Source organism: Oreochromis aureus, linkage group 2 (genome assembly GCF_013358895.1).
Source record: "Oreochromis aureus strain Israel breed Guangdong linkage group 2, ZZ_aureus, whole genome shotgun sequence".
Classification (NCBI taxonomy): domain Eukaryota; kingdom Metazoa; phylum Chordata; class Actinopteri; order Cichliformes; family Cichlidae; genus Oreochromis; species Oreochromis aureus.
In genome coordinates, this window is record NC_052943.1 from 30,404,643 (window position 1) to 30,428,532 (window position 23,890).

Below are 23,890 nucleotides of genomic sequence, written 5' to 3' on the forward strand. Positions count from 1 at the left end.
CGTTAAATTATCCCTGCACTTCATTAAAGTGCTATTTGGAGTCGTGTTTTTAGTTGTAGTCATAAAGTATTTGGCTGATTTAATTGAGTTTGAAATGAATTTTTCTGATTTAAATGAATGTATCCTCCAAGGATTAATTGGATGTAAATACTGATTTCAGTTTTTTGTGCTGTTTAAATTCCTTCATTGTTATTCCAGACTGCACCTTTTTTTTTCTCTCAGAAATTCCTCAAAGGCAGTAATGAAATAAAAATCCAGTTATGGGGATTTAATTGAACTGTAGGTTTTATCATTCCCATTAAAGCTAGTCTTTGTGACTGTGTTGTTGCAGACGCCGTCGAGGCCTCCGGCTCTATTCTGCAAAACAAGATTAGAAGCCTCGTGCTTTTTATCGGCATTTGTTGTAACTGCAGATGATCGTTTAGTTTACGTGGCTTCACCATCAGGAGGCGACCCAGCCAGAAACAGTTTGATTGGACGGGACAGAAACGTGATGAATATGAGAGCATCTGAAATGATTCCTGCATGTTTGCTTCTCCTCTCTGACCTTTCTGTTTGAATCATCTTTTCTTAGATTTTACATGTTGGACGTCCTCGTCACACAGTCCCTGCTAATAAAGTTTATTTATTCAAAGGACTTTCAGCTAAACACAGTCTGTCATCCTGACTAAACACAGTGCCTCCTCCTCCACCTCAGGGCTTCTTAATGCTTCTAAACTGCTCTGAATTATAGCCAACACAGCTCCGTGTGTGTGTGTGTGTGTGTGTGTGTGTGTGTGTGTGTGTGTGCGTGTGCGCGCAGGATTTACTGCAGGCAGAGGTGTACCGGCCTGTTCCAGAGCAGTGTTTGGGTTAGGCGGATGGAAAGCCTTCGCAGCCGTTCCCTCGTACTGAGGTTATTTATAGGCGCGGACATCAACAGCGCAGAGACGAGGCGGCTGACTGACCGACTTTTTGTCTGCAGAGCTGTTAGTGGTGGTGTTTTCTGCCTTTGAGTGAATTACTGGCAGGCTGAGTGCTGCGCAGCTGCTTTTTTGTCCGTCAGGTTTGAGTGCAGCGACCACAGACAAACCGTGATGCCACTAATCAATAGCTGAAATTGATTTCTTGCAAACACAAGTCCAGGACCTTACAGCTGACTGAGAGTGGCAAGCTATCACCTCGTCTGAGGATTTCTTTGTTTTGTCAAACTGCAGTAAATGTGCGTGTGTGTGTGTCTGTCCACGGCCCATCGTGGAGTAAAATAGTTGATTTATGGCAGTTTTTTAACACCTGGATCAGTGTGATGTCATAGAGAGTGGCTATTTCTAATGAGGTCATCTCATTCATCCCACCTACTGTTTAACTTTCTGTTTGTAAGTGAGCCAATCACAACAAAGTTGTCTTAGAGGGGGAGGAGCTAAAGCAGCATGTTTCAGACAGAGGATGAACTGGGAGGCGTGGTGTGCAGCTCCAAAGGTTCAGACATGCTCAGCACATGTCCGAAACTTTAACTCGGCTGTGACAAAATAAAACAGGAAGTAACAGAAGACGGAAACACCTACACGGGGTGACACTGCACACAGGAAACACACAAGACTAAATAAACCAAATCACCTGAAGCAGAAAGCTAACAAGAAAGTAGACATTAACTGGACTAAAGTATAACCAAGAGACTCAAACTCCAGCAGATAATCCAAAACATAAGAGAGAATAAGTGATTTGTGTTTGTGTGTGTGATGCTGCAGAGTGCGACATGTGCTAACATGTGCTAAAATCACCGTCAGGTTTGTGATGGTGATAGCAGACGCCGCCACATGCTCATTAGTAAATCAGGCTCATCCCACATTAGCAGACTCGTGCTGAAGCCACACCTACATTTCTCTATTTGAGGAAACACCTGTACCTGGAGGTGGCTCATGGTGTTTTGCAAAAACATAAATATACAATGTTCATAAAAATATAAATAGTGGCCAAGATGCAATTATAGTAGTAGCAATATTGAAGACTTTTACAGGTGGGCAGAGGAACTTTAAATCTAAAGCAAATTCAGGTTCATGTGGTGAAGTCATACACAGATCTGTGTGTATGCACGTTAGGAAGTGAAGGCTAATGTGACATCACATTTTTTCATCACTCAGCTGCTCCACGTACAGACCCCCATGCCTCCATCACAACCGTTAAGAAACGTGTAGGCGATACAGAATCACTCAGAGACAAGTGGTTCATTGAAAAGTGAAGGCTGTGTATGCTTTGTTTCTGACAGCATGCGACTTATCAAATCAATAAAAATGTGAGCAAAGCGTTAACAACCTCCTCTCTCTGAACTGCTGACTAGCACGAGCCCAGCGTGCAGCGATTGGTGAAGAAGATGAGAGTAATACATGGCTCGCTGTGGTTTTTGTAAAGTTTGTCGTCTTCATCTTGGTGATACTGGAGGAGTGCAAATGGCCTGTATTTGTATAGCGCTTTACTTAGTCCCTATTGACCCCAAAGCGCTTTACACTACATTCAGTCGTCCATCCATTCACACACTGGTGATGGCAAGCTACAGCAGCCCTGGGGCACACTGACAGAGGCGAGACTGCCGGACACTGGCACCACCAGGCCCTCTGACCACCACCAGTAGGCAACGGGTGAAGTGTCTTGCCCAAGGACACAACGACCGAGACTGTCAGAGCCGGGGCTCGAACCGGCAACCTTCCGATTAGAAGACAAACTGCCAACTCTTGAGCCACGATCACCCGTGTGACTCATCTGTGGGATCCGTGCTGCTGGATAAAGAAAGTCACCTGAAAATCGCTTAACACAGAAAAAAGGAACAAAGATTCAGCAGGAGCTTAGAAATAAGTGAGGATTCATCCCAGAATCTCATGTTCTTCTCTCAGACATGTACCTGTGTGTGTGTGTGTGTGTGTGTGTGTGTGTGTGTGTGTGTGTGTGTGTGTGTGTGTGAGTGTGTGTATGTGTGTGTGTGTGTGTTCCTTTTCAGTGTGTTTAAAGATTGTTGTTCCCTTTGCTTCTGTTTCTTACATTTACAGCAGGAGCAGCTGGTCGTGCACCAGGCCAGCTCTCCTCCACTATGTGAAAAGCAAAAATGTAATAACACCTGTATCATGAAACAGCCAGGCTGGAACGAAACACAGGATTCAGGAGACAGGGCCTAAACTCTAAAAGGGTCTTTAACCTCTTAAGACCCGAACTCTTCCACAGCATGCAATTTTAATTTCTCTTTGATATTTGGTCACATTGGGGCCTGATGAATGTAAAAACAAAGAATTACCAGATTTTTCTTTTTTACCTTATTTTTGTTTTTAAGAAAAATAAGAGCCACATATGAGGATATTCATTTAAAATTTTGATAGAACAGTAGCAGTATAATGTCCCCGTAAGTGGGTATCAGGCCCTTGTTAAGCAAAATTCAGTATTTTGGTCTAAATAACCCAAAATGTGATGTCCACATATGTGGACGCCAGGTCCTAGGAGGTTTGATGCTGAATTGTCTTCCAAACAATACAAAAACGAGGCCGGGCTAGAAGCAGGCATGATGCAACATAAGATCACAGCACAGACACAAATCCTTCTTAAATGGTAAATGGCCTGTATTTATATAGTGCTTTTATGGTCCCTAAGGACCCCAAAGCGCTTTACATATCCAGTCATTCACCCATTCATACACTGGTGATGGCAAGCTACGTTGTAGCCACAGCCACCCTGGGGCGCACTGACAGAGGCGAGGCTGCCGGACACTGGCGCCACCGGGCCCTCTGACCACCACCAGTAGGCAACGGGTGAAGTGTCTTGCCCAAGGACACAACGACCGAGACTGTCCGAACCGGGGCTCGAACCGGTAACCTTCCAATTACAAGGCGAACTCCCAACTCTTGAGCCACGATCCACGTCAAAGTCCTCCCTGACCTCCCCGGGACAGCATGCATGTTTGACCTTTGCCAGGTCAAACATGCATGCTAACTCTGATCAGAGTATTCTGAGAGGGTGTGCTGCAGGAGAAGAGCTTTAGTTTTAGACATTTATTCATCTTTAAGGACCTTAGAGTTTTAAATAGGACACGGCCATGCTGTGGCCAGACAGGTGTGGACCCTGACTGCAGGGACCAGTGGTCGCTGGGTAAGATGCTGCTTCCAGCTCGCGTCTAAGGACGCAGCGATGGAAGCACTGTGCTCTCTAAAATACATACTTCATGTTCTTAAACCTGACAGGCTCCAAAGGTTATGACCCCAGGCAGAGAGTAAGTGCTGTCAGTCGGTGCGTGCGACTCTGACACCGCGAGCGTCATGGACATCCACCTAATGTTTGATGAACTAACTGATCCCGCCTCTCTTTCTTCAGGAAAATCAAGACCAACTACTTCATCGTGTCGCTGGCGTTTGCCGACTTGCTCGTGTCGGTGCTGGTGATGCCGTTCGGCGCCATTGAGCTGGTCCACCAGCACTGGATCTACGGCGAGACCTTCTGTTTGGTGAGGACTTCTCTGGACGTTCTGCTCACCACCGCGTCGATACTACACCTGTGCTGCATCGCCCTGGACAGGTGAGACGGTCTGACTGTCTGTCCTCTTTGTGTGTGCACGTCTGATCTGATGGAATCTACCACTTAACCTCCACTGCTCTCATTCTCATTGGTCGGGGTCTCTCGTGCACGTGTGCACACATACTGAATATAACGATTGGCTGCAGGCCACATCAAACCATTGCCTTTGATTGGCTGGCTCGAGTCTATCAATTCCCACACCTCTGATGGAGGGGCTCGTTTTCTGTTCTTAATTATTCATCATCCTGCAGGAGACTGAGGTGTGTGTGTGTGTGTGTGTGTGTGTGTGTGTGTGTGTGTGTGTGTGTGTGTGTGTGTGTGTGTGTGTGTGTGTGTGTGTGTGAGAGAGAGAGAGAGAGAGAAACAATTTATTTTGAGGATTTTTCTCTCCTTTCAGAGACAAAAGCAGCTCTTCTTTAATTTCAGGGTGAAGACACGTTTTAACCTTTAAGTCAAATATTCCTAGCTCATGTTTTCTGGTCTTTTATTAAAACTCGTATCAGATCACGGTGAAAGTTGAGGACTCAGTTGGAAAGCTTCAGTTGCTTATATCATGTTGTTGAGGTTTTTGCAGACAGCTGGAGTGAACATCAGCATTTCTTCCTGACTTTTCAAACACGGTTTTAAATCCCACCAAAGTGATCCTGAAGGAACAAATTAAGCTGCACAGCCTCCTCCACCTGAGGGAGTTCTGAAAGTCAGAGTTTGTGGAACATGTTTTTGGCTTCGCTGGAACTTTGATCTAATCTAATGATGTTTGAAAGTAATCAGATTAGTCAGTGCATGCTATCTGTGTACGAGTGTGAACAGCAGCACTGTTGAAATGAGTCTGTAGCAATCACAGCTAAGCAGTGAGATGTGGGTGAAAGCAGAGCTGCTGAGACAAAGCATAGTTAGTCTTCACACTGACTCTGGGAAAAGATATAAAACCGGTTTCAGTGGCTAACACAGCCTAAATGTGTTTTTCAGCTCTGAAAATGTCCTGCATGATGAAGTTATGAGAAGGCTGGTAAAGTAACTTGAACTGCAACCCACTCCTGTGAAAATATTCACAGTATGAAGGGAACATTTTGCACGTCTTCATTAGGTTATTGTACTAAGCTTCACCTGGTTGTGAGCGGGCCGAGGCTGGACTGTTCTTAGATTAGATTTGATTTGATGATTTCACGTGGAGCGAGCCTCATTACGAGTTGCTGTGTGGCCCTGCGGGCCGGTGCTGGTTGCTGACGAGCGCTGTGCTGTGTATCGTTCACTAATGATGTGTCCATAATCAGAAAACAGGCAGGACTCAGTGACCTGTCTGAGGCCTGCAGGCTGAATGCAGAATAAATGTTTAATGACTCTGACCGTTAGTTATCTGTTTCACACCAGTGAGCTCCATCTCTCACATGTGTGTGCATGTACTTTTAATGCAGAGCCACAAACAGCAAAGGAGGAAATGGTTTCTTCATTAAATTATCTGGCTGCAGGAGCTTTGTATTCCTGTGTATGTACAGCTGTCTCTGCATCCCGGCACAGCTTCAATTACCAATTCATAGCAAGGCAATCGCCCCTCGTTACCCTCGAGCGCCCCGTCCCCTGTGAATCATCAAATCTACTGTGCGCTGCATTTTCCTCCCCTACCTGCTAATAAGCTGCACACACACTTCCTGCTTTTAATGTGAGTGACAGAGAGGCGTGTTCTTGTGCATCATTCTCTCCGGCTTCTCGATTATAAAGTTCCTGCTGTTCCGCACGCGGCCAGCCGAGTCTGTGCTTTCCTAACAGTAGCTGAAGTGCACAAATCGCATACGTGACACAACCGTCCACACGTGTGAAAACATACCGTCATTCTGATTAAGAGTTACAGGTAATGTGATAATTAATGAGCAAGGCTGGTGAGCTTTAATAACATGTCATTACCTTAAGAACAGACAGCAGCTGCTTCGGAGCAGTTTGTAAACCGTTGAGCGATAATCACAGGTCGTCGTGTGTCTGCTTGTTGCGCTGAAAACCTGATGGATGTCACTGTGTGAAAATGCAGCAGTTTTCTATCCATCAGGCAGAGAGAGGCTGGAGCTCCATATGGTGGCCAGATTAAATGTTCCTCTGATACTGTGTACGTAACCTTTAATACATCCCACAAACAGACACACAGACAGAGGACGGCAGGAACAAACGTGAGCACTGGTTCCGTTACAACAACTGGGAAGTAGAAATTCTTCATATGCAGTTTTACTTCATATGAAGTTTTACTCTGTAAAACTCTGTAAACTCTGTAAAACATTTCATGTAACGTAGCGTCTGCTAGCACAACAAACCTCTTCATGAACTGACAGGCATACATGCCAACCCTCCCGATTTTTCCAGGAGAATCCCGAATTTCAGTGCCCCTCCCGAAAATCTCCCGGAGCCACCATTCTCCCGAATTTCTCCCGATCTTCCACCCGGACAACAAAATTGAAAAACCATATCGCAGAATTCAAAGCACAGCCCAGCCAATTCCAGTTTCCAACAATGGCGGCAGCTACTTACTTTTAATATTACTCTTATTACTCTTTCTGGGTCGCAAAATAAACTTAACATATTTTCAGGCTAGAATGTAGCTGTGTAAACTTCAAATATCTGAGCCGGCGACAACAGCAAACTCCCGGCACATCCCTCGGGTGGGTTCCTCCTGGGTTTTCACACAGCTGAATAAACGTCAAACAGAAAACTGATTAAACAGAAGTGTGAGATGGTCAAGAATTTACACCAGCGTCCGGTTATATTTTAGATAGCAAGGAGCAGACGGCAGAGTTTCACTCCACCGAGAGAGCTCGTGACGTAATTCTGAAGGCTAGACTGTCCAATTTCACAGTCGCTCACTTCCGGCCTACCCCCCCCCAACAGTCCTTTTGAATGTCTCCCTAATTCTGAGGTCTCAAGGTTGGCAAGTATGCCGACGGGTCAGCTGTGCCCCATTGTCTCAGAGGCACACTCCTGTTGAGGTAGATAAGATAAGATAAGATAAGATAAGATAAGATAACCTTTATTAGTCCCACACGTGGGAAATTTGTAGAAATCACGTGTGTCAGAAAAACATTTATCGACAGAGACACTGTGAATGTGTAGAATAACCATGGCACAGAAACGGAAGTAGAAACTGTGGAGCTGAACCAGAGGGTCCTCATTTATAGTTAGCATGAATATATAGACCTGATAGAGAGTGTTGTAAAGTACAGCTGAGCTCATGTTGAAGCCGTGGTTGGGGCACAGTCTGCAGGTTCTTATAAAAGCAGTAATCCTGTCCAGTAGGTCCAAGTTTGGGCAAAGCACGCCGATGCTCTCTGGTCTCAGGGTGTCACATGTTGTTCTGGACTCTGAAGGTTAGCCTTTTTTGGAAATGTGTCAAAGTTAACCTGGAGGCCTGCTTTTGGTTTTCAGTCACTTTGGCTTAAGTTACATAAATTACTGTGAACTATCCTCAGTATGTGATCACTTTGGGCAGCGTTTCCAGACTAAACTGCATTATTTCATGTTCTGGGAATGCTAATGAGAGCCAGTGCGCTGCTCTGTAGAAAGAGCAGAGGTGGTTCGTTACAGGAGAAATCAAAAACTGGAAAAAGCCTGTGATTCAACAGCTGTAGGTCCTCCTTCAGCTGCAGTAACTCACAGTGATGGTTCCTGTGAGATGTCATCAGTCTGTGCAGGAGTTTTAGTCCACTCATCTTCACAGCGTAGCTTCAGGACTGGACTTTGGACCACTGCAGCAGTTCCATTCTTTCCTGTTTCAGCCGTTCTGGTGGAGATGTGCTGCTGAGTTTGGATCTTTTCCCATGCTGTGCTGTCATGAACTTTAACCTTTAACCTGCTAACTGACAGCTACAGAATCTGAGGTTGTGCTCCCGGGCTTTTGTCTTTGCACTGTCTGAGGATGGGCTGAATGTGTTGCGACATCCACGATACCAAACCTCAGCTTTTATAGACGTGTTCACTGCTGATGATCAGCTAACTTTGATTAGCAGCTGCTTCTTTCCCTCCTAATTCCCATGGCAGCTGTGGTGCTGCGGGGGGTCTGGTTCTGCGGGGGGTGGGCTGCAGGAGGGTGCTCTGTAACCTGAATCGCTCCCACAGCTCACTGAGGTGCTGTACAGAGACAAAAGTATGTTCCACTGTGCAGAAACCCGTAGAGCGAGTTGGATTTCACAGGAAGAACTTTAACCCCGGGGTGAGCTCGGTGCTAATCGTGAGTCTAATAGAAAGAAACCAGGCTGGGGGGGAGAGTCAGTGCTCCTGCAGCTCAAACAACCATCACATCTCAAAGCATGTGGGGAGAAAAGAGCTAGCAGCAGACGAAAACCACTACAGGGAGGGAAGATCTTCTGTTGCACCCAAAAAGACCGGCACCATAGATGTCAGACCAGAGAAGTTATGAATTCTAAATCTGTGATGGAAGCGTCTGCTGACTGCATGTGTGGAAGGAAACATAAACACAGCAGGAACACAACAGAATGACCATGAAAGAAACGCAAACATCTCCATGTTAACATATCATTTTCCCCCTTTTTTTTCCCTTTGTTTTTTACTACATTCAGTACGTAGAAAATATTTCCTGATCCAGTGATGAAAGACAGATGAAAGATGCAGAGATGTTTTATCTTCCATCTGTGAAAAAAGGACTTTTCATTTCTCCTTTCAGCTTCAAAATTATTAACATTTAATTTTTCACATGTTTATGACACAGGGACAGGCAGAGTGTATGTTTGCCTCCAGCGGATCGTTTTTATGGGTCGACTCGGCCAAACCTTAATAGAAACACACGTCTTGTTATTTTTTTCTGCTTTGCTGTAGGTATTTCTTTTTCTGGGTCGCTCACTTATTATCGTTCGTTTGTCCATTCATGACCGTCAGCCATGTAGAAGCTGCACAAGCTACTTGACCTCACAGATAATCAGGCTCTTTGTACATAACCCCCTTTAGATTCCAGGCACACCTGTACAGGTCATCTGGACTGGCTCTTCATCTGAAGAGTCTGAATAAGCTGAGAGTTGAATCCAGCGATGAGGAGGCACGGTCAGCTCCTAGCTGCCTCCGTCTGAGTGCCTGCCCTGCTTTCTCTCCTCCTAATGATGTAAGCTCTTGGCGTGATGCTGGGTTTTGCTTTAGTGACGAGGATACAGGCCCCGAGGATCATTTTTATTGGCTGGAATGACTGTTCATTAGATGTTACAGACACAAACCGAATCCTGAACTGTTATTCACAGAATTACAAGGTTAATGTAAACAGTTCACTGTTTAAGCATTTAAACATTTAAGCATCGAGTCTGATTATAAATCATTATATCATCACATCAGAAATCACCACTTTAACTTAACAGCTATGAGCTACGAGGATGTCTCAAACTAAATGTGGAGGGAGGCAGAGAGCTTCATATCCCAGCCAGTGTGTAATGAGGTCCATCCAAAGTCCTCGAGCCTTCAGGGTCATTAGTCCGCTGTGGACGAATATGCAGCAGCTGTTTGGTGAAGGCTGGTCCTCCTGGTCCTGCACACGTCTCAGCCGTACTTGATGATTTTATTCAGACTCTCTCAGAGCTCGTCCTTAGCGGCTGTAGCTGCTGGGCTGAGCTGGACCTCTGGACCATGTTTGTGCTGTTGGAGCCCTTTGGAGCAACAGGGCTGCTGTGAGGTCACTGTACTAACAGACCGTCCAAGAAGTCTTACCTCCGGTTTTGGGATTTTATTTGAATAAACTGGGAGATATCCATGACTTTGCTTAGCGGTACAGTCTATGGTTCCAGCTTGCTATCCAAGCTAGTGTCTGATCACTGTATCACTCCATGCTCTCCACAAACAAGATTCTTCCAGTAAACTACCAGTGTGGGGTAAAGCACTAACTGACAGATGACTACACCCGTCTTTATAAACAGGAAGTGCGTATAAAGGTGCTGTGTCTCAGCTTGAACTGAGACACAGCACCTGTTTCCAGCAGTACTCCTGCCAGAAGGCCACCAGAAAGAAAAGCACAGGTGTGGCTAATAACATGGATTACAGAGAAACTGGAATAAAACAGCCCACTGTTCACTGCTGTGGCAGTAATCCATGACAGCCTGACTGGAGCCACCCGGATCCAAGCGAAATGGAATTCAGCCATTATCCAGTCATTTATATTTGAGCTTAACTTGTCCAAACATATTGAGTGAACGGGGCCATTTGAACAGCAGCTGGATTCTTGTTCCCTCAGCCTGAAACAGGTCAGAGGTCGCCGTGGCTGCTGGAAGAACCAAATAAAGCTGAGATTCTGAAAACACTCAAGTTCAAACAGAAGCTGTGTGTGTGCGGGTTGGAGGGGTGCAACAAAAAGAATATCAGACATCAAGTGTTTCGCTAATTTTACAAAAATATATATTTGAAGGGAGCTGGAGAAGAAAAGAAGAGAAAAGAAGAGAGCAGCTGCACAAGAAAGCTTCTTATTCATCTGCTGAGTTGAAAAGAAGTGAATGAAGACTAAAAATAGCAGAAACACCTCAAGGATGATGCTACGAGTAAAAGGCACAAAAACACTCAGAGCTGACTCAAATCATTTTAAAGAACAGGATAGAGAACGGTCTCTATCATCATGAATTCTGCTGTCACAGAATCTGATCAAAGATGTCATCACATTAACACATTAAACAGATCTGAGTCTTATAATATTACTGGAAAGTGTCAGCGGTTTGTGAATGATCCAGTCTGAAAGCAAGTTGGTCATGTTCATGTTCAAGTAATCTATTACACACAATTTAGTACTTTTACTTAAAAGCAATGTAGTATAGTACTTAAGTAATCAAAGAGAAAGTAATTTCTTACATTACTTTTTCATTACTCCATAAAATGACCTGATACTACCTGATTTTACCTATGAACTCAAAGCAAAGATGAAACCATCCAGAAAGACTTCAGAGCAGTCGTCATGGTGATTCTGCTGTAGAAACCTGCACAGGTAGAAATGAGGCTGACTGCTCAGCTCTGCCTCTGTTACCTGCTGAAGTTCAGGCTCTGGCTGCTGGGCTGGGTCTGCATACACTCGGGGTTCTTGGTTAGCTTAGCATTAGCATGTGGTCAGCACAGATGTTTCTGTCCTGGACAAAGTTCGCACTTGTAACCTCAGCGCTGTAGAGCGTGAGCTGAAATCAGCTGATTGCAGCAGCTGTCCACCTGGCGTTCAGACACGTAACTGAAGAACCTTTGTAATGTGAGTAACAACATAATTGTAACTGTAGTGTGGTTTCTGAATTCATCACTGGAAAATCTAATGTGATTACACCCAGCTCTGTCAGTCACATAACTCATGAAAGTAACACAGTGTTCAGAGATCATCCAGCCCACCGACCATCAAAGCCACAGTGAGAGGCAAATAAAAGCAGCCGGTCTGAAAGCTGAAACAGAGTTCATAAATAAAGAGCCTGCTGTAATCATCCATGACATCCAGGACTGTTATTATATATTTATCTGCATTGATTCATGTGAAATGTGTTATTCATGGAGGCTCCCTGCTGGAGTCAGTCCATAGAAATCAATACTAAAGTGGATTTAAGTTATTCTTACATTTTTAGATGATTTCATTTGTGCTGAATTTTACAGTCATTTTATTTTTGTCTGCACAGCAGAATGAGGTTTATCAGATTGCTGTGGGCCATGGAGAGGAAATCTATTGCGAGGTCTTAAAGCAAAGCATCATACTTTTTTATTGAAAACTTCATTGCTCTCAGACTTCATTGCTCTACATCTTCGGTGTAGCAGGAAATTGTCTTAAAGCTGTTTTCCTATTTTTACATTTCCATCCGAGAAGATACGCATGTGAAGGCATGCGGGTTTGCTTGTCTCCAGAAATCAGCTCTGATATTCTGAAATAAATGATGAATTAAAATGTAGAAAATAAACAGGGGGAGTGAATTGGAGGCCCGCGGTCACGACATTTAACTGCACTGTGTGTCTTTGTGCTTTTGTGCCCACTATTGGCTCTTTGTGTGTATTTCAGCTTTCATACAATACCGGGATTGACAGTGGAGCTGGACACACCAGGGAGCTGTGTCATTCAGATCTCCACATCCACACTTAAAGAATCAATCTGCAACCTTTCTCCACAACTATTTTAGGGATTCAGATAGAAAAGGCCCTCTTGACCTTTTTTAATGCCACTGCACATACAGACCACACTCTCACTCCAAATTACCGATGGCTATGAAATGCCAGTCGCCGCAAGTAGGTAATGAGGGAGGATCACAGCAGAGGAGGCAGAAATAAAATGTCCACAGAATACAGCTCTGATACAGCAGCAGAGCAGCCTCAGTCAGACTTATGAGGACACACAAAGGTCACAGAAATACAAAGTTTGGAGTTCAGCGGACAGACCACAGTCAGGCAGGGTGCTGATTATTTCTAGAAACTGCAGTATTTGCTTTTTTATCACTTTGGAGCAATACAGCATCGACACGCAGCAGCTTAGCACAAACCTGAACTCCAGCCAAAACTGAGTGACGGTGAAGTCTGTGACTAACACCGCACTGTGCACACCACAGAAACACTCAGTGACAGTACATGAATATTTTAAATATAAAAGTTTATGCTGTGTGCAAACATCTGCATACAGCGTGTTCTTGTCTCTGTCACAGCTGGAACAGCTGTCCGATATAAGCAGAACAAGCCTGTGTGTTACCTGACGAGGACGAAATGTGAGAGCACAAGATTGTGTCACCACACGCCGTGGAGTCAAGTAGAAATCGTACACGTTTGCTGACCTGATCAATGAAAGCCTTGATTCCACCATCACAGAGAAAAGTTTTCTGTGTGTTTGCTGCTTGAAACAAGCCTGACGAGTGCTGAGGGTGAACTTTGTTGTTAAACACAGAGTGCTGAACTCAAAGGGGTCGAACTATCTGAGCAGACCCAAATTTGCCCTCAAAACACTAAACAAGTGAAAACACTTCCAGTGAGACCTCAGAGCTGGGAGCTCAGCTAGAAAGGTACGAGGGATGGAGTGACAAAGACCAGGGGGAGACAGACACAGTAAATGCACAGCAAGACAGGAAACAAGGCAGGAACAAACCAGGGACAACAAGACAGAGGAAGCAAAACTGAACATAATGCACATGAGGTGAGGGACTATCAAAACAAAACGGGAAGTAACTAATATAAACACTGGGACTAAGACACAGCTTGGCACAGAAACAGAGGTGAACAGACATGGAGACATGAGTGACTGGGACAGAGAGACTGTACAGGGAACAAGGGGAACTCAAGAAAGAGGAGAACAAGACGACTAGACCGGGGGGAGACAAAAGGAAAAAGTAGATGAGACGGGGACACAAAGAAACATGGAAGGGAATGACGAGACACGAGGCTTAAACTACACACAAGCACAGGAGACAAACGACTACCAACGGACAACACGAAGTAACAAAACATGGAATCACAAGCAGGCGATTACTAGATAATGCACAGAGAACACAGGGAAACATGATAACGAAAACAACTGAGAACAGAACCCAGATAAGAGAAACTCTAAACACTAAGAAATGATCTCAACCTGACACAGAGGGACGAGAAACCAAATACAGAGATGGGATTAGACAGGAATACTCAGAGCAGAGCCAGATGAGAAACCAAACTTCAGAACATCAAAAAACAGAAAAACCAGGAAAGTCACACACAACAAGCTGGATGTAGCTATGTACACACACACACACACACACACACACACACACACACACACACACACACACACACACACACACACACACACACACACACAGATTAAGCACACTTTAATAGTCCCTGAGGAAAGACAATAAAAACAGTAACAGGCTGAACTAATTAAATAATACATTATATTACAAAGTATAACAAAGAGCTCTAATATATATACATATATTTCAAATTAAATATCAAGAACATTACAGAGCTGAAATATATAAGTGAGCCGGGGCATGGTCTGTGGCGCAGCTGCGGGGGAGGCGGACACACCTGAGCAGCATCAGCAATCACGCTCACCGGCTTAAAAGCAGAATGAACTGGGTTCTGGGGGTGTCGTTGTTGTTGGTGTGTTCGGCTAGCAACTGAAAAGCTGCAGCCGCATGTACGTTACGACAACCGGAAATAAAAGAAAGTGTTGAAACTTCAATGTGTGCAATATGTGGTCGGGTCTGCCATGTGTCTGTTACAATAAGATTGACATTTTACTTTACCCTGTAAAACTTGTGAGCATGTACAAAAACTATTGCAGTGTATACTGATTGGTTAAACTGCTGTTTTATCACCTGAATATCAAACACCACCTTTAACGCAACAGCTTAAATCAAGTAGAAGAACTCGTGGGAGTCTTTTGTTCTGTATTCCTCGTATTTTGACTTCTAGTTATATTTTTGGACTTTTATAGCATTCTCCTGTTTGTTGGTGGTCTGCATTTCCCTCTTCAGTTCTTATTGTTCACTTCCTGTTTCACTTGCATTTCTGATAATTGAGTACGCCTCTGTCTTGTTTCCTCCCAGCTGTGGTTAATCCTCATTACTCCTCAGTGCGTGAGGGTGTCTGCTTACATTCTCTGTGTGTTTTCGGGTTCCTGTGTCTGGGTCTTCACCTTCTAACCATCCACACAAGTCTGCAGACTCTGCAGCTTCAGCACAGGAAGAAGTTTTACACCTGAAACAAACACACGGCGACTCACAGAAGCACTTTGTGTGCAAGAGGTCAGGAGGTCCGTTTTGGTTGGTTGACTTTATCTGTTTCCTGTCACGGTGGAACAGGCTTGAGCTCAGTGACCAGATAAAAGTGCAGATATGGAGGCTTTGTTCCCATCAGGAACGCCACATCTGTCATCGGAGCTTTGATAAAAGGATTAATCAGCCTCTTTATCCTCATCCTTCTCATTTCTCTTTTCCTCTTCCTCCTTTGTTTTTATCTTTCCTTCCTTTTTTAATAACTTCCTCTCCTTCCTTTGGTTTCATGTCTCTCCCAGTCTGTTGCTTAGAGTGAGACGTGGAGCTTCCCTCAAGTGTGTGAAGAGGCAGAAGTTTGATTGAACGTCAGAGGGAGGAGTTTGTGTTTAATAGGGCAGGGTTAGAGTTAGACCAGAATCAGCATTATTATTGATTTTAAATCATATTTAAAGGAATACCCCACGACAGGCCCAGCCTTCTGTGTGCAGCGTTGGGTTACTGGCAGATGCAGCAGAGGATCCAGGTTTGTGCCTCTGGGAGACAAGTGGCTGAACAGTGTGAAGAAAAGGCCTCAGATGGTTGGTGATGGTGTCAGCATGGCTCCTCTGGTCTTCAGCAGAGCCTTCGGGATGCAGAATGGGGCAATAAAACTGTGATCGAAGGGTGGGATCGAAGCAGAACAGATGGAGGACGAAAGCAGAAAGGCGAGACATGAGGGCGGGATGAGAGAGGAGGTACAGAGATGATGATGATGATGGATGATGATGAGAGACAGGCTCAAAGAAAGACAGAGTGGAAAGAGACATTACGGGAAAGTAATGGGAACCGTTTCATTCCTGAAGTCAGTGCTAATTGGTGGCTTTTATTGGCGGTTAGCATGTTTTTGTAAACGCAGGATGGTAGAAATGTCCTCTTGTCTTGCTCTCTGAAACTGGAAAAGAGAGCCAGGAGGTTGGGGGGGTACAGAAGCCAGTTTATTCACAGCCACTCTTTGTGTTTTTGGCTCTATTCATGGATTTGCTCATTTATTCCAGGCAACAGAAAATAAAATAAGAGATGCTCGGACTCGCCGATTCCTTTAACTTTCACGTGCTCTACCTGCAGCATTAGTATCGAACAATTTCACAGTTCGCTTCCTTTTCTTCTTCTTCTGCTCTTTGTCAGGTTGGGGGTGAAACTCTGTGTTTGTGGCAATTTTTAATGAGTGTGTGTGAATCTGCTTCCTGTAATCATACTTACGCTCTCTCTCTGTCATCTCCCTGCAGATACTACGCTATCTGCTGCCAGCCTCTGGTCTACCGGAACAAAATGACGCCCATGCGAGTGGCTTTAATGATCGGCGGCTGCTGGGTCATTCCCACTTTCATCTCCTTCCTGCCCATCATGCAGGGCTGGAACAGCATCGGCATCGACCACCTGGTGAGTGCTGCGGGCTGGCGTCCGCGTGGGAGGGGGGATTTTTTTCACAAGTTCGTGGCAGTGAAAGCTGCCCGAGGAGACACAAAGACGAGCCAAAGACGGAAAAAAGCTGAACAAAATATGTTTAGCATAAACAGAAAAAAAAAATGGGATTCTGGAAAGTTTTGTTTACATGAAGAAGAAATGCTTCATGCGTCGCTGTGGCAACAACAACAACAACAGCATATCAGACACAGAGACAGACGGACGAGGCTGCCGACACCACAGACACAGGGTCGAGTCGTGTTTGAGTTCAGTTTAAGATCTGCTGCGACACAAGCGCCGCGCGAAGTACGGAAATAAAATGACACGCTCACAGATTCAGTCTGGGCGAACGGGTTTCACTCAGGCCGGCATTTATGAGGCTTTCAGGAAAAACCTCTTTCCTTTAAATGTTTATTTCTTCTTGCCCTCTGAAAGTTTTCCATCTGAAAAAGAAAATTCATAAAATTACTGAGTTCCTAAACACTGAGACGAGCGCCTGGGACACTCTGGAAACACAAATTTTACCTGGAACATCCCTCCCACCGTCCTACATATTCCTGTGTATTATACTGTGTATGATTAACATCCAGGTGTAAGACAGACGTAAACAGTGTGAGCAGAGAGGTCAGTGTGGAGCTCAGCAGCCTGACGATGACCACACCTCACGTGTCTCAGGTGTAAGAACTCTGATCTTCTCTCTACGTGTCGGGAATAACTGACTGAATATTAATGGGGTCACAGCTTCAGTGTCATGTGCAGAAACATGTGCGTCTCTGACTTCAGAGGTACACCTGTGAAGCTGCAGGTATGTAGCGACTTCTGCTGCAGGTGAGGCTCACTGACGTGAAGGCAACATTCAGCGGCTCGATAACCTCTGACCCCTCAGTGTATATCCATGAAGTCATTAGAATAGTTCCTGAGACCAGCATCACTGCCTTCTGATGCACACGCAGTCATTCTGACTATAAGCTGCCTTAAATACCACAGAATGCTCCGAGTTCAGGGGTAAAGAGTTAACCTTACTGCCAAACCTCTGCAGTGTAAGCATGTCAGATATACTCTGTTCTCTGCTGTTTAAATGTGGAAAATTCTGCTTTAACCCATCCATCTTCCACTCAGTGAAAACAGTCCACTGAGACTGAGGTGTTTCGTTCCATATAAGCCACAGTGATCACAAGGAACAGAGACGATTCGCTCCTGCGCCCCCCTGCAGATGTGGATCAGGCTGCCCTGACGTTGGGACGAGAACGGGGCAGATAACACTTCCACTGAGCTGTGACTCAGTAAAAGTGATTCCACTCTGTCCGACACACAGCCTGAAGAGCAGCACTGGCCCACAGAGCATCTTCATCCTCTCCACCATCTCCCCCTGATCATATTGACTGTCAGTCTGTATAAATCCACTGATTCAGGTGAGAGCAGGTTACTACCTCTGTGATGAGTGGATCAGTCAGTGTCAGGTGATGCAGTATGGCCATGACGTGACCACACAGTCAGTGAGGTGTGTGTGTGTGTGTGTGTGTGTCTGTGTGTCTCTGTGTGTGTGTGTGTGTGTGTGTGTGTGTGTGTGTGTGTGTGTGTGTGTGTGTGTGTGTGTGTGTGTGTGTGTGTGTGTGTGTGTGTGTGTGTGTGTGTGTGTGTGTGTGTGTGTGTGTGTGTCTGTGTGTGTGTGTGTGTGTGTGTGTGTGTGTGTGTGTGTGTGTGTGTCTCTGTGTGTGTGTGTGTGTGTGTGTGTGTGTGTGTGTGTGTGTGTGTGTGTGTGTGTGTGTGTGTGTGTGTGTGTGTGTGTGTGTGTGTGTGTGTGTGTGTGTGTGTCTCTGTGTCTCTGTGTGTGTGTCTGTGTGTCTCTGTGTGTGTGTGTGTGTCTGTGTGTCTGTGTGTGTGTGTGTGTGTGTGTCTCTGTGTGTGTGTCTGTGTGTCTCTGTGTGTGTGTGTGTGTGTGTGTGTGTGTGTGTGTGTGTGTGTGTGTGTGTGTGTGTGTGTGTGTCTCTGTGTCTCTGTGTGTGTGTCTGTGTGTCTCTGTGTGTGTGTGTGTGTGTGTGTGTCTCTGTGTGTGTGTCTGTGTGTCTCTGTGTGTGTGTGTGTGTCTGTGTGTCTCTGTGTGTGTGTGTGTGTGTGTGTGTGTGTGTGTGTGTGTCTGTCTGTCTCTCTCTCTCTCTCTCTCTCTGTGTGTGTGTGTGTCTGTGTGTCTCTGTGTGTGTGTGTGTGTGTGTGTGTGTGTGTGTGTGTCTGTCTGTCTGTCTGTCTGTCTGTCTCTCTCTGTCTGTGTGTGTGTGTGTCTGTGTGTCTCTGTCTGTGTGTGTGTGTCTGTGTGTCTCTGTGTGTGTGTGTGTGTGTGTGTCCATCCTGCCTCCCACACTCATTTATATTCCTCCAGCTGTCTCGGCTGCTGCTCGCTGTTTTCAGAGATGATAGGCTCTGGTGTCGTAAACAGTCTGATAAATAAAGTCTTTAACAACATGAGCATCGCGGGAATTGTTCTCACATGTGTGTGTGAACGAAAACAAACACAGAGGGAAGGTTAGAGAGCGAGTGCACAAGGAGACTGTGAAAGAGAGAGAGATTGTCCCCTGCCACCATTAACCTCGCTCGCTCGGTCCATCTTCATCCAAACGCCAGCAAAACTTTCTCTGAGCTGCCTGTCAACACGAGGACCGGGGTCACACAGACACACACACACAGTCAGACACACACACTCACACAGTGGCAGCGGCTCTCGTGGGGCTCATTAAGCTGCTGAGTGTTGTGAGTGATTTTGGCACAGATCACGTGGAAACGAGTGTTTTGTGCAGACCTGTCAGGCAGCTGGGGCTCGTGTCACTGCTGTTTCTGATGTGCTGATGACTTTATGAAGACAGCTCTGTGGTTTATCCTGATCATTTCCATCAGTGAGGTTTGAGTCTTTCAGGTGTTCCTTCATTGTGTCACCTGAGCTTTTTCTGAAACACTCTGCCATACGAACATTTACTGTTATTATAACAGTAAAAAGTAATGTTCTTTTAATGTTCTTATCATTTCAGTTTTGTGTAACTTCATAAATTAGACTGACGTGTCCTCATAGGAGTTTGGAAGTTTCTTTGCATGCTTACATGAACAACCCACATCACCCACTGCATGAGTATGTGAGTGGGCTGAGCAGCTCCTTTAGGCAGAGACTAAAACACCCTCGGTGCAGGAAGGAGCGCTTTCGCAGATCATTCATCTCAACAGCAGTTAGACTCTATAACTCCTCAATCACAATGTCATAAGTCACTGGACACTGTGAACATCCACGGTCACCACTTCATGCATAATGGACCTTCCATGTGTATGGACATGTGCAGGTATATATGTGTGTATATGTATACATATGTATATTTAGTGTGTACATGTGTGTGTGTACATGTCTATAAATAGGAATAGTAGTATATAGTAGCTATATCAAGCGATATAGTTTATGTCTTCCATATTTCCAACCATATCCATAATCAAATACTGTGTATGCTACCATTGTATATAGTGTATTATACTGTGTGTGCTACCATTGTATATAGTGTATTATCTTACTTTTTTCATTGATTGTACTTATTTGTATTTTTTTTTGTATTTCTTTCTGATATCTGTACCTGAGCTGAGGTGACGCAAAAATTTCCCCGTCGTGGGATCAATAAAGTCTTATCTTATCTTATCTTATCTTACATTAATTACATTTTAAGGACATATGCAAATAAGAATGTCCCCAGAGTTTTGCTGACTGTAAATGGAGCTGTTATAAGTGGTACAGCGAGCAGTCGTGTAGTATTTGAAGAAAGATTTGATCCATGATTAATGTCACAGCATTGTACTGTGGAAGGAACTCGCCTGACAGCCAACGATTAGTTTCTATTTATTTGCCTTCCTGAGCATCAGAACCAGAGCGTAGCAAGACTCTACCAACAAAATGTAAGCAGCATATTTTATAGGAATAAATATCAGATATACCGTGTTTCTACACTGAAAATGGACCTTTTCATCACATCATGGGTCACTGAGCAGGTTCAGTGCTTTTACTTAAAAATGCCCAAATCCTGTATCACGCCTAACCTCAGCAACTGTCACCTAACAGACGTCACCTCACTCGCTGACGCTGCGTGAGCTTTTCCTCACTCCATTCGTCACTGTCCGGCTGTGACTGGACAAACTAGACTCTTGAAAACTAAAAGGACTAGAATAAAATAAAAATGATCAAATTAGAATGAATGACTACAGAGAGCGCTTTGGTCCCCGTTAGTTCAGTCATTACGGGCTTTGATGGATGTGTTTCTGGAGACAGACATCCTGCACTGATTTTCCTGCCTCTGACACGTGCCCTGCATACAATCGTTAAAAATGGTGAAAGTAGTAAAAGCTAAACTCAAATAAGAAAAAACACCAGGAAACTGAATTTAAAACCAAAGGTCAAATGAAATAAGAGTAAAACTAGAGAAAAACAGATAACGTGGAATAACTGCAGCTGGTCGCATGTTACGGACAGCACGATCAGCTGGTTGCAGCAGCGAGCTGGGCCGGAGTGTGCCCACTGACTTTTCTCCCTGCTCTTTCACCAGATTAACGAGCGGCGCTTCAACAACAGCAGCAACACCACGTCCTGCGTCTTCATGGTCAACAAGCCGTATGCGCTCACCTGCTCCTTGGTGGCCTTCTACATCCCTTTGGTCCTCATGGTGCTGGCCTACCAGAGGATCTACATTACAGCCCGGGCGCACGCCCTGCAGATCAGCATGCTGCAGCGGGCCGGAGGAGCTGGTACCAGTGCCGCCGGGACTTCTGGCGGGGTCAGCGCTGGTGCGCCGGATTCTGCCGACCATCAGCGCAACCACCGCATGCGAACAGAAACTAAGGCGGCAAAGACGCTGTGCATCATCATGGGCTGCTTTTGCCTGTGCTGGGCGCCGTTCTTCGTTACCAATGTGGTGGACCCCTTTATAGACTATACCGTGCCCGAACAGCTGTGGGCTGCCTGCCTGTGGCTGGGCTACATCAACTCCATGCTGAACCCCATCCTCTACGCGTTCCTCAACAAGTCCTTCCGCCGTGCCTTCCTCATCATCCTGTGTTGCGGGAGGCAGAGGTACCGCAGACCGTCCATCCTCGGTTCCGGCGCTCCGTGCACGGCCACGCAGATCAACGGCTCCACGCACGTGCTCAAGTAAGTCCAGCACAGGGTTTTACAGTCACCCCAGACTTTAGTGTATTACTGCAGTATTTCTGTTTATTGGTATTTCAGTAGTAATCTTTCATCACGCCTGCAACCACTTCATGAATTGTGCACATAGAACAGGGTTGAATGGAGAAAACTGTGTTTCCATGTGTGTTAGAGAAGACCTTATCTCTGTAAGTACCCTCTCCTGTCCCTGCACACTCATATGCTGCCTTGGCTTCTGACTCGTCCACCTAATGCAGTGTGTGAAGGTATAAATGTGTTTTACAGCGATAAGGACACATGTGTTGAATATTTTATTTTTTCAGTCTGTTTTAATAGAAGGATCTTATCTGTGCTTGGTAAAGACAAACGATGCAGTGCAGTCATGTTTCTGCTGGAAGGGTTAAATCATCGAGCAGAGGCTGTTTATGTGACTGAAATATGAGTCATGTATGTTTAAGAATAAGACAGGAAGCTGTTACATCTGCACCACCTTTCATCTCCACCTATTACATGTGGTTTAGCCATAGGTGGACATCATGTCTTTATACAGGACACAGGTTCTGTTCCTCTGTTCCCTTCATTATCCTCACCCCAGGTGTTCTTAGCTCCTCCCACTCCTTTTAATCCTGCCTATCTCCTATTTCAGGTGTTGTGCAGTGGTTCAGGAGTATTTCAGGAGTATCTCAGGAGTATTTTAGGTACTGTCCAGTATTTCAGGAGTATTTCAGGAGTATTTTAGGTGCTGTGTGCAGAATGTGAAACACGCTCCTGCTCGGGCAGACTTGTTGAGCTCTACATGACTGTGAGCTACGGTTTTTGTGTTGTTTCAGTTTTCTCAACCGTTGCCATACCTGTACATTCTCTGCAGGACACCCACATGGATGTCAGATATTACTGGAGCTTGCCTTCATGCTTGAGTCAAGGAGCATTTCTGTGTTTCCTGTCGGCTCTGCTGTGTTCTTGCCGCTGTGGAATCAAACTTTCATCCACAAATGTTCAATCTTAACATCAAATGTAATTTAGTCTGCAGAACTGCAGGCTAAATTCAATTATGCACTCATATTAATATTCTATACCTTCATAACAGAGTTTTCTAACAGCGCATGTTATTTGCTTTCAGTAGGAGGAATCCATGGCGTTCCATAATGAAAGTCATTAGAAGTTGGATTTCCTACCTGGTGACTTTTTAAAATACTTGTACTTATCCTGTACTAATATTTGCCTGTAATACAGGTGTTATAGGTGTGTTATTCACCACACACACATAATTAAGCCTCCTGGTGTGACACTCAAACCATGCAGCACCACCTCTCGACTGGAGGACATTTATTAGTCGTAGTTTTGCTCTCCCTGGTGAATGATCAGGATCTGTTGGCTCTGTGGAGGCACAGCAAGGTGTTGATCTAATGTACTGTATACTATACTGTATCTGGTGCTTGTGTGACCTCTCAGATTGAAAATATCCATTTCAGAGTTTGACAGTCACGCTCAAACACCCACAAAGGACATAAACATACAAATGTGATTCCCAAGATACCAGCTACATCTGCACACACCTGGCAGGTGACAAATAAATGATCCATTGCTCTGTCCATCATTTCTGTTTCTTCTGGATCCCTTAGGGATCCAGGATTTTCCTCCTCATGTCTCTATGTCATACTCTGTGTCCTCCACACTGCTACAGAACGTTTTCAGCTTATTACCTGTGAACACACTACCATCAGTCTTACCTGAATTACCTGTTGTTGCTGTTCCCACAGCGAGTGATGAATATGGCTGATAAGACATGGAGAAAACAGACGGAGCATGCATATTTAATAAAACGATGACCTCGTCTGCGATGCTGAGACTCTAATCAGCTTCTGATTCACTGATCGCAGATAAAGCACTTTGGGTGTGAGAGATGATAATCAAGTAATTAACATCAATTTATATTATCAAAGTAGTTAAAAATAAAATCAAAATTAAATGTAAATGTAAAATAATTAAAAAATATCAAATTAAAACAGGTTTCTTGGTGCAAAGACAGAAGAGCAGGTGTGTCGGTCCTGTCACCTGATCGCCTCATTGAGTGATGTAATCAGATTACACTTAC

At 44.8% G+C, this 23,890-nt stretch overlaps 1 protein-coding gene across 1 annotated transcript in view; it reads left to right on the forward strand.

The window, feature by feature from the left end:
- Nucleotides 1-23,890, forward strand: part of htr4 (5-hydroxytryptamine receptor 4) — a 142,004-nt gene that overhangs the window by 78,366 nt on the left and 39,748 nt on the right. The window contains exons 4-6 of the mRNA XM_031746318.2: nucleotides 4,330-4,530; nucleotides 16,454-16,607; nucleotides 21,197-21,798. Coding sequence (XP_031602178.2) covers nucleotides 4,330-4,530; nucleotides 16,454-16,607; nucleotides 21,197-21,798 — 957 coding nt within the window. The remainder of the gene's footprint in view (nucleotides 1-4,329; nucleotides 4,531-16,453; nucleotides 16,608-21,196; nucleotides 21,799-23,890) is intronic.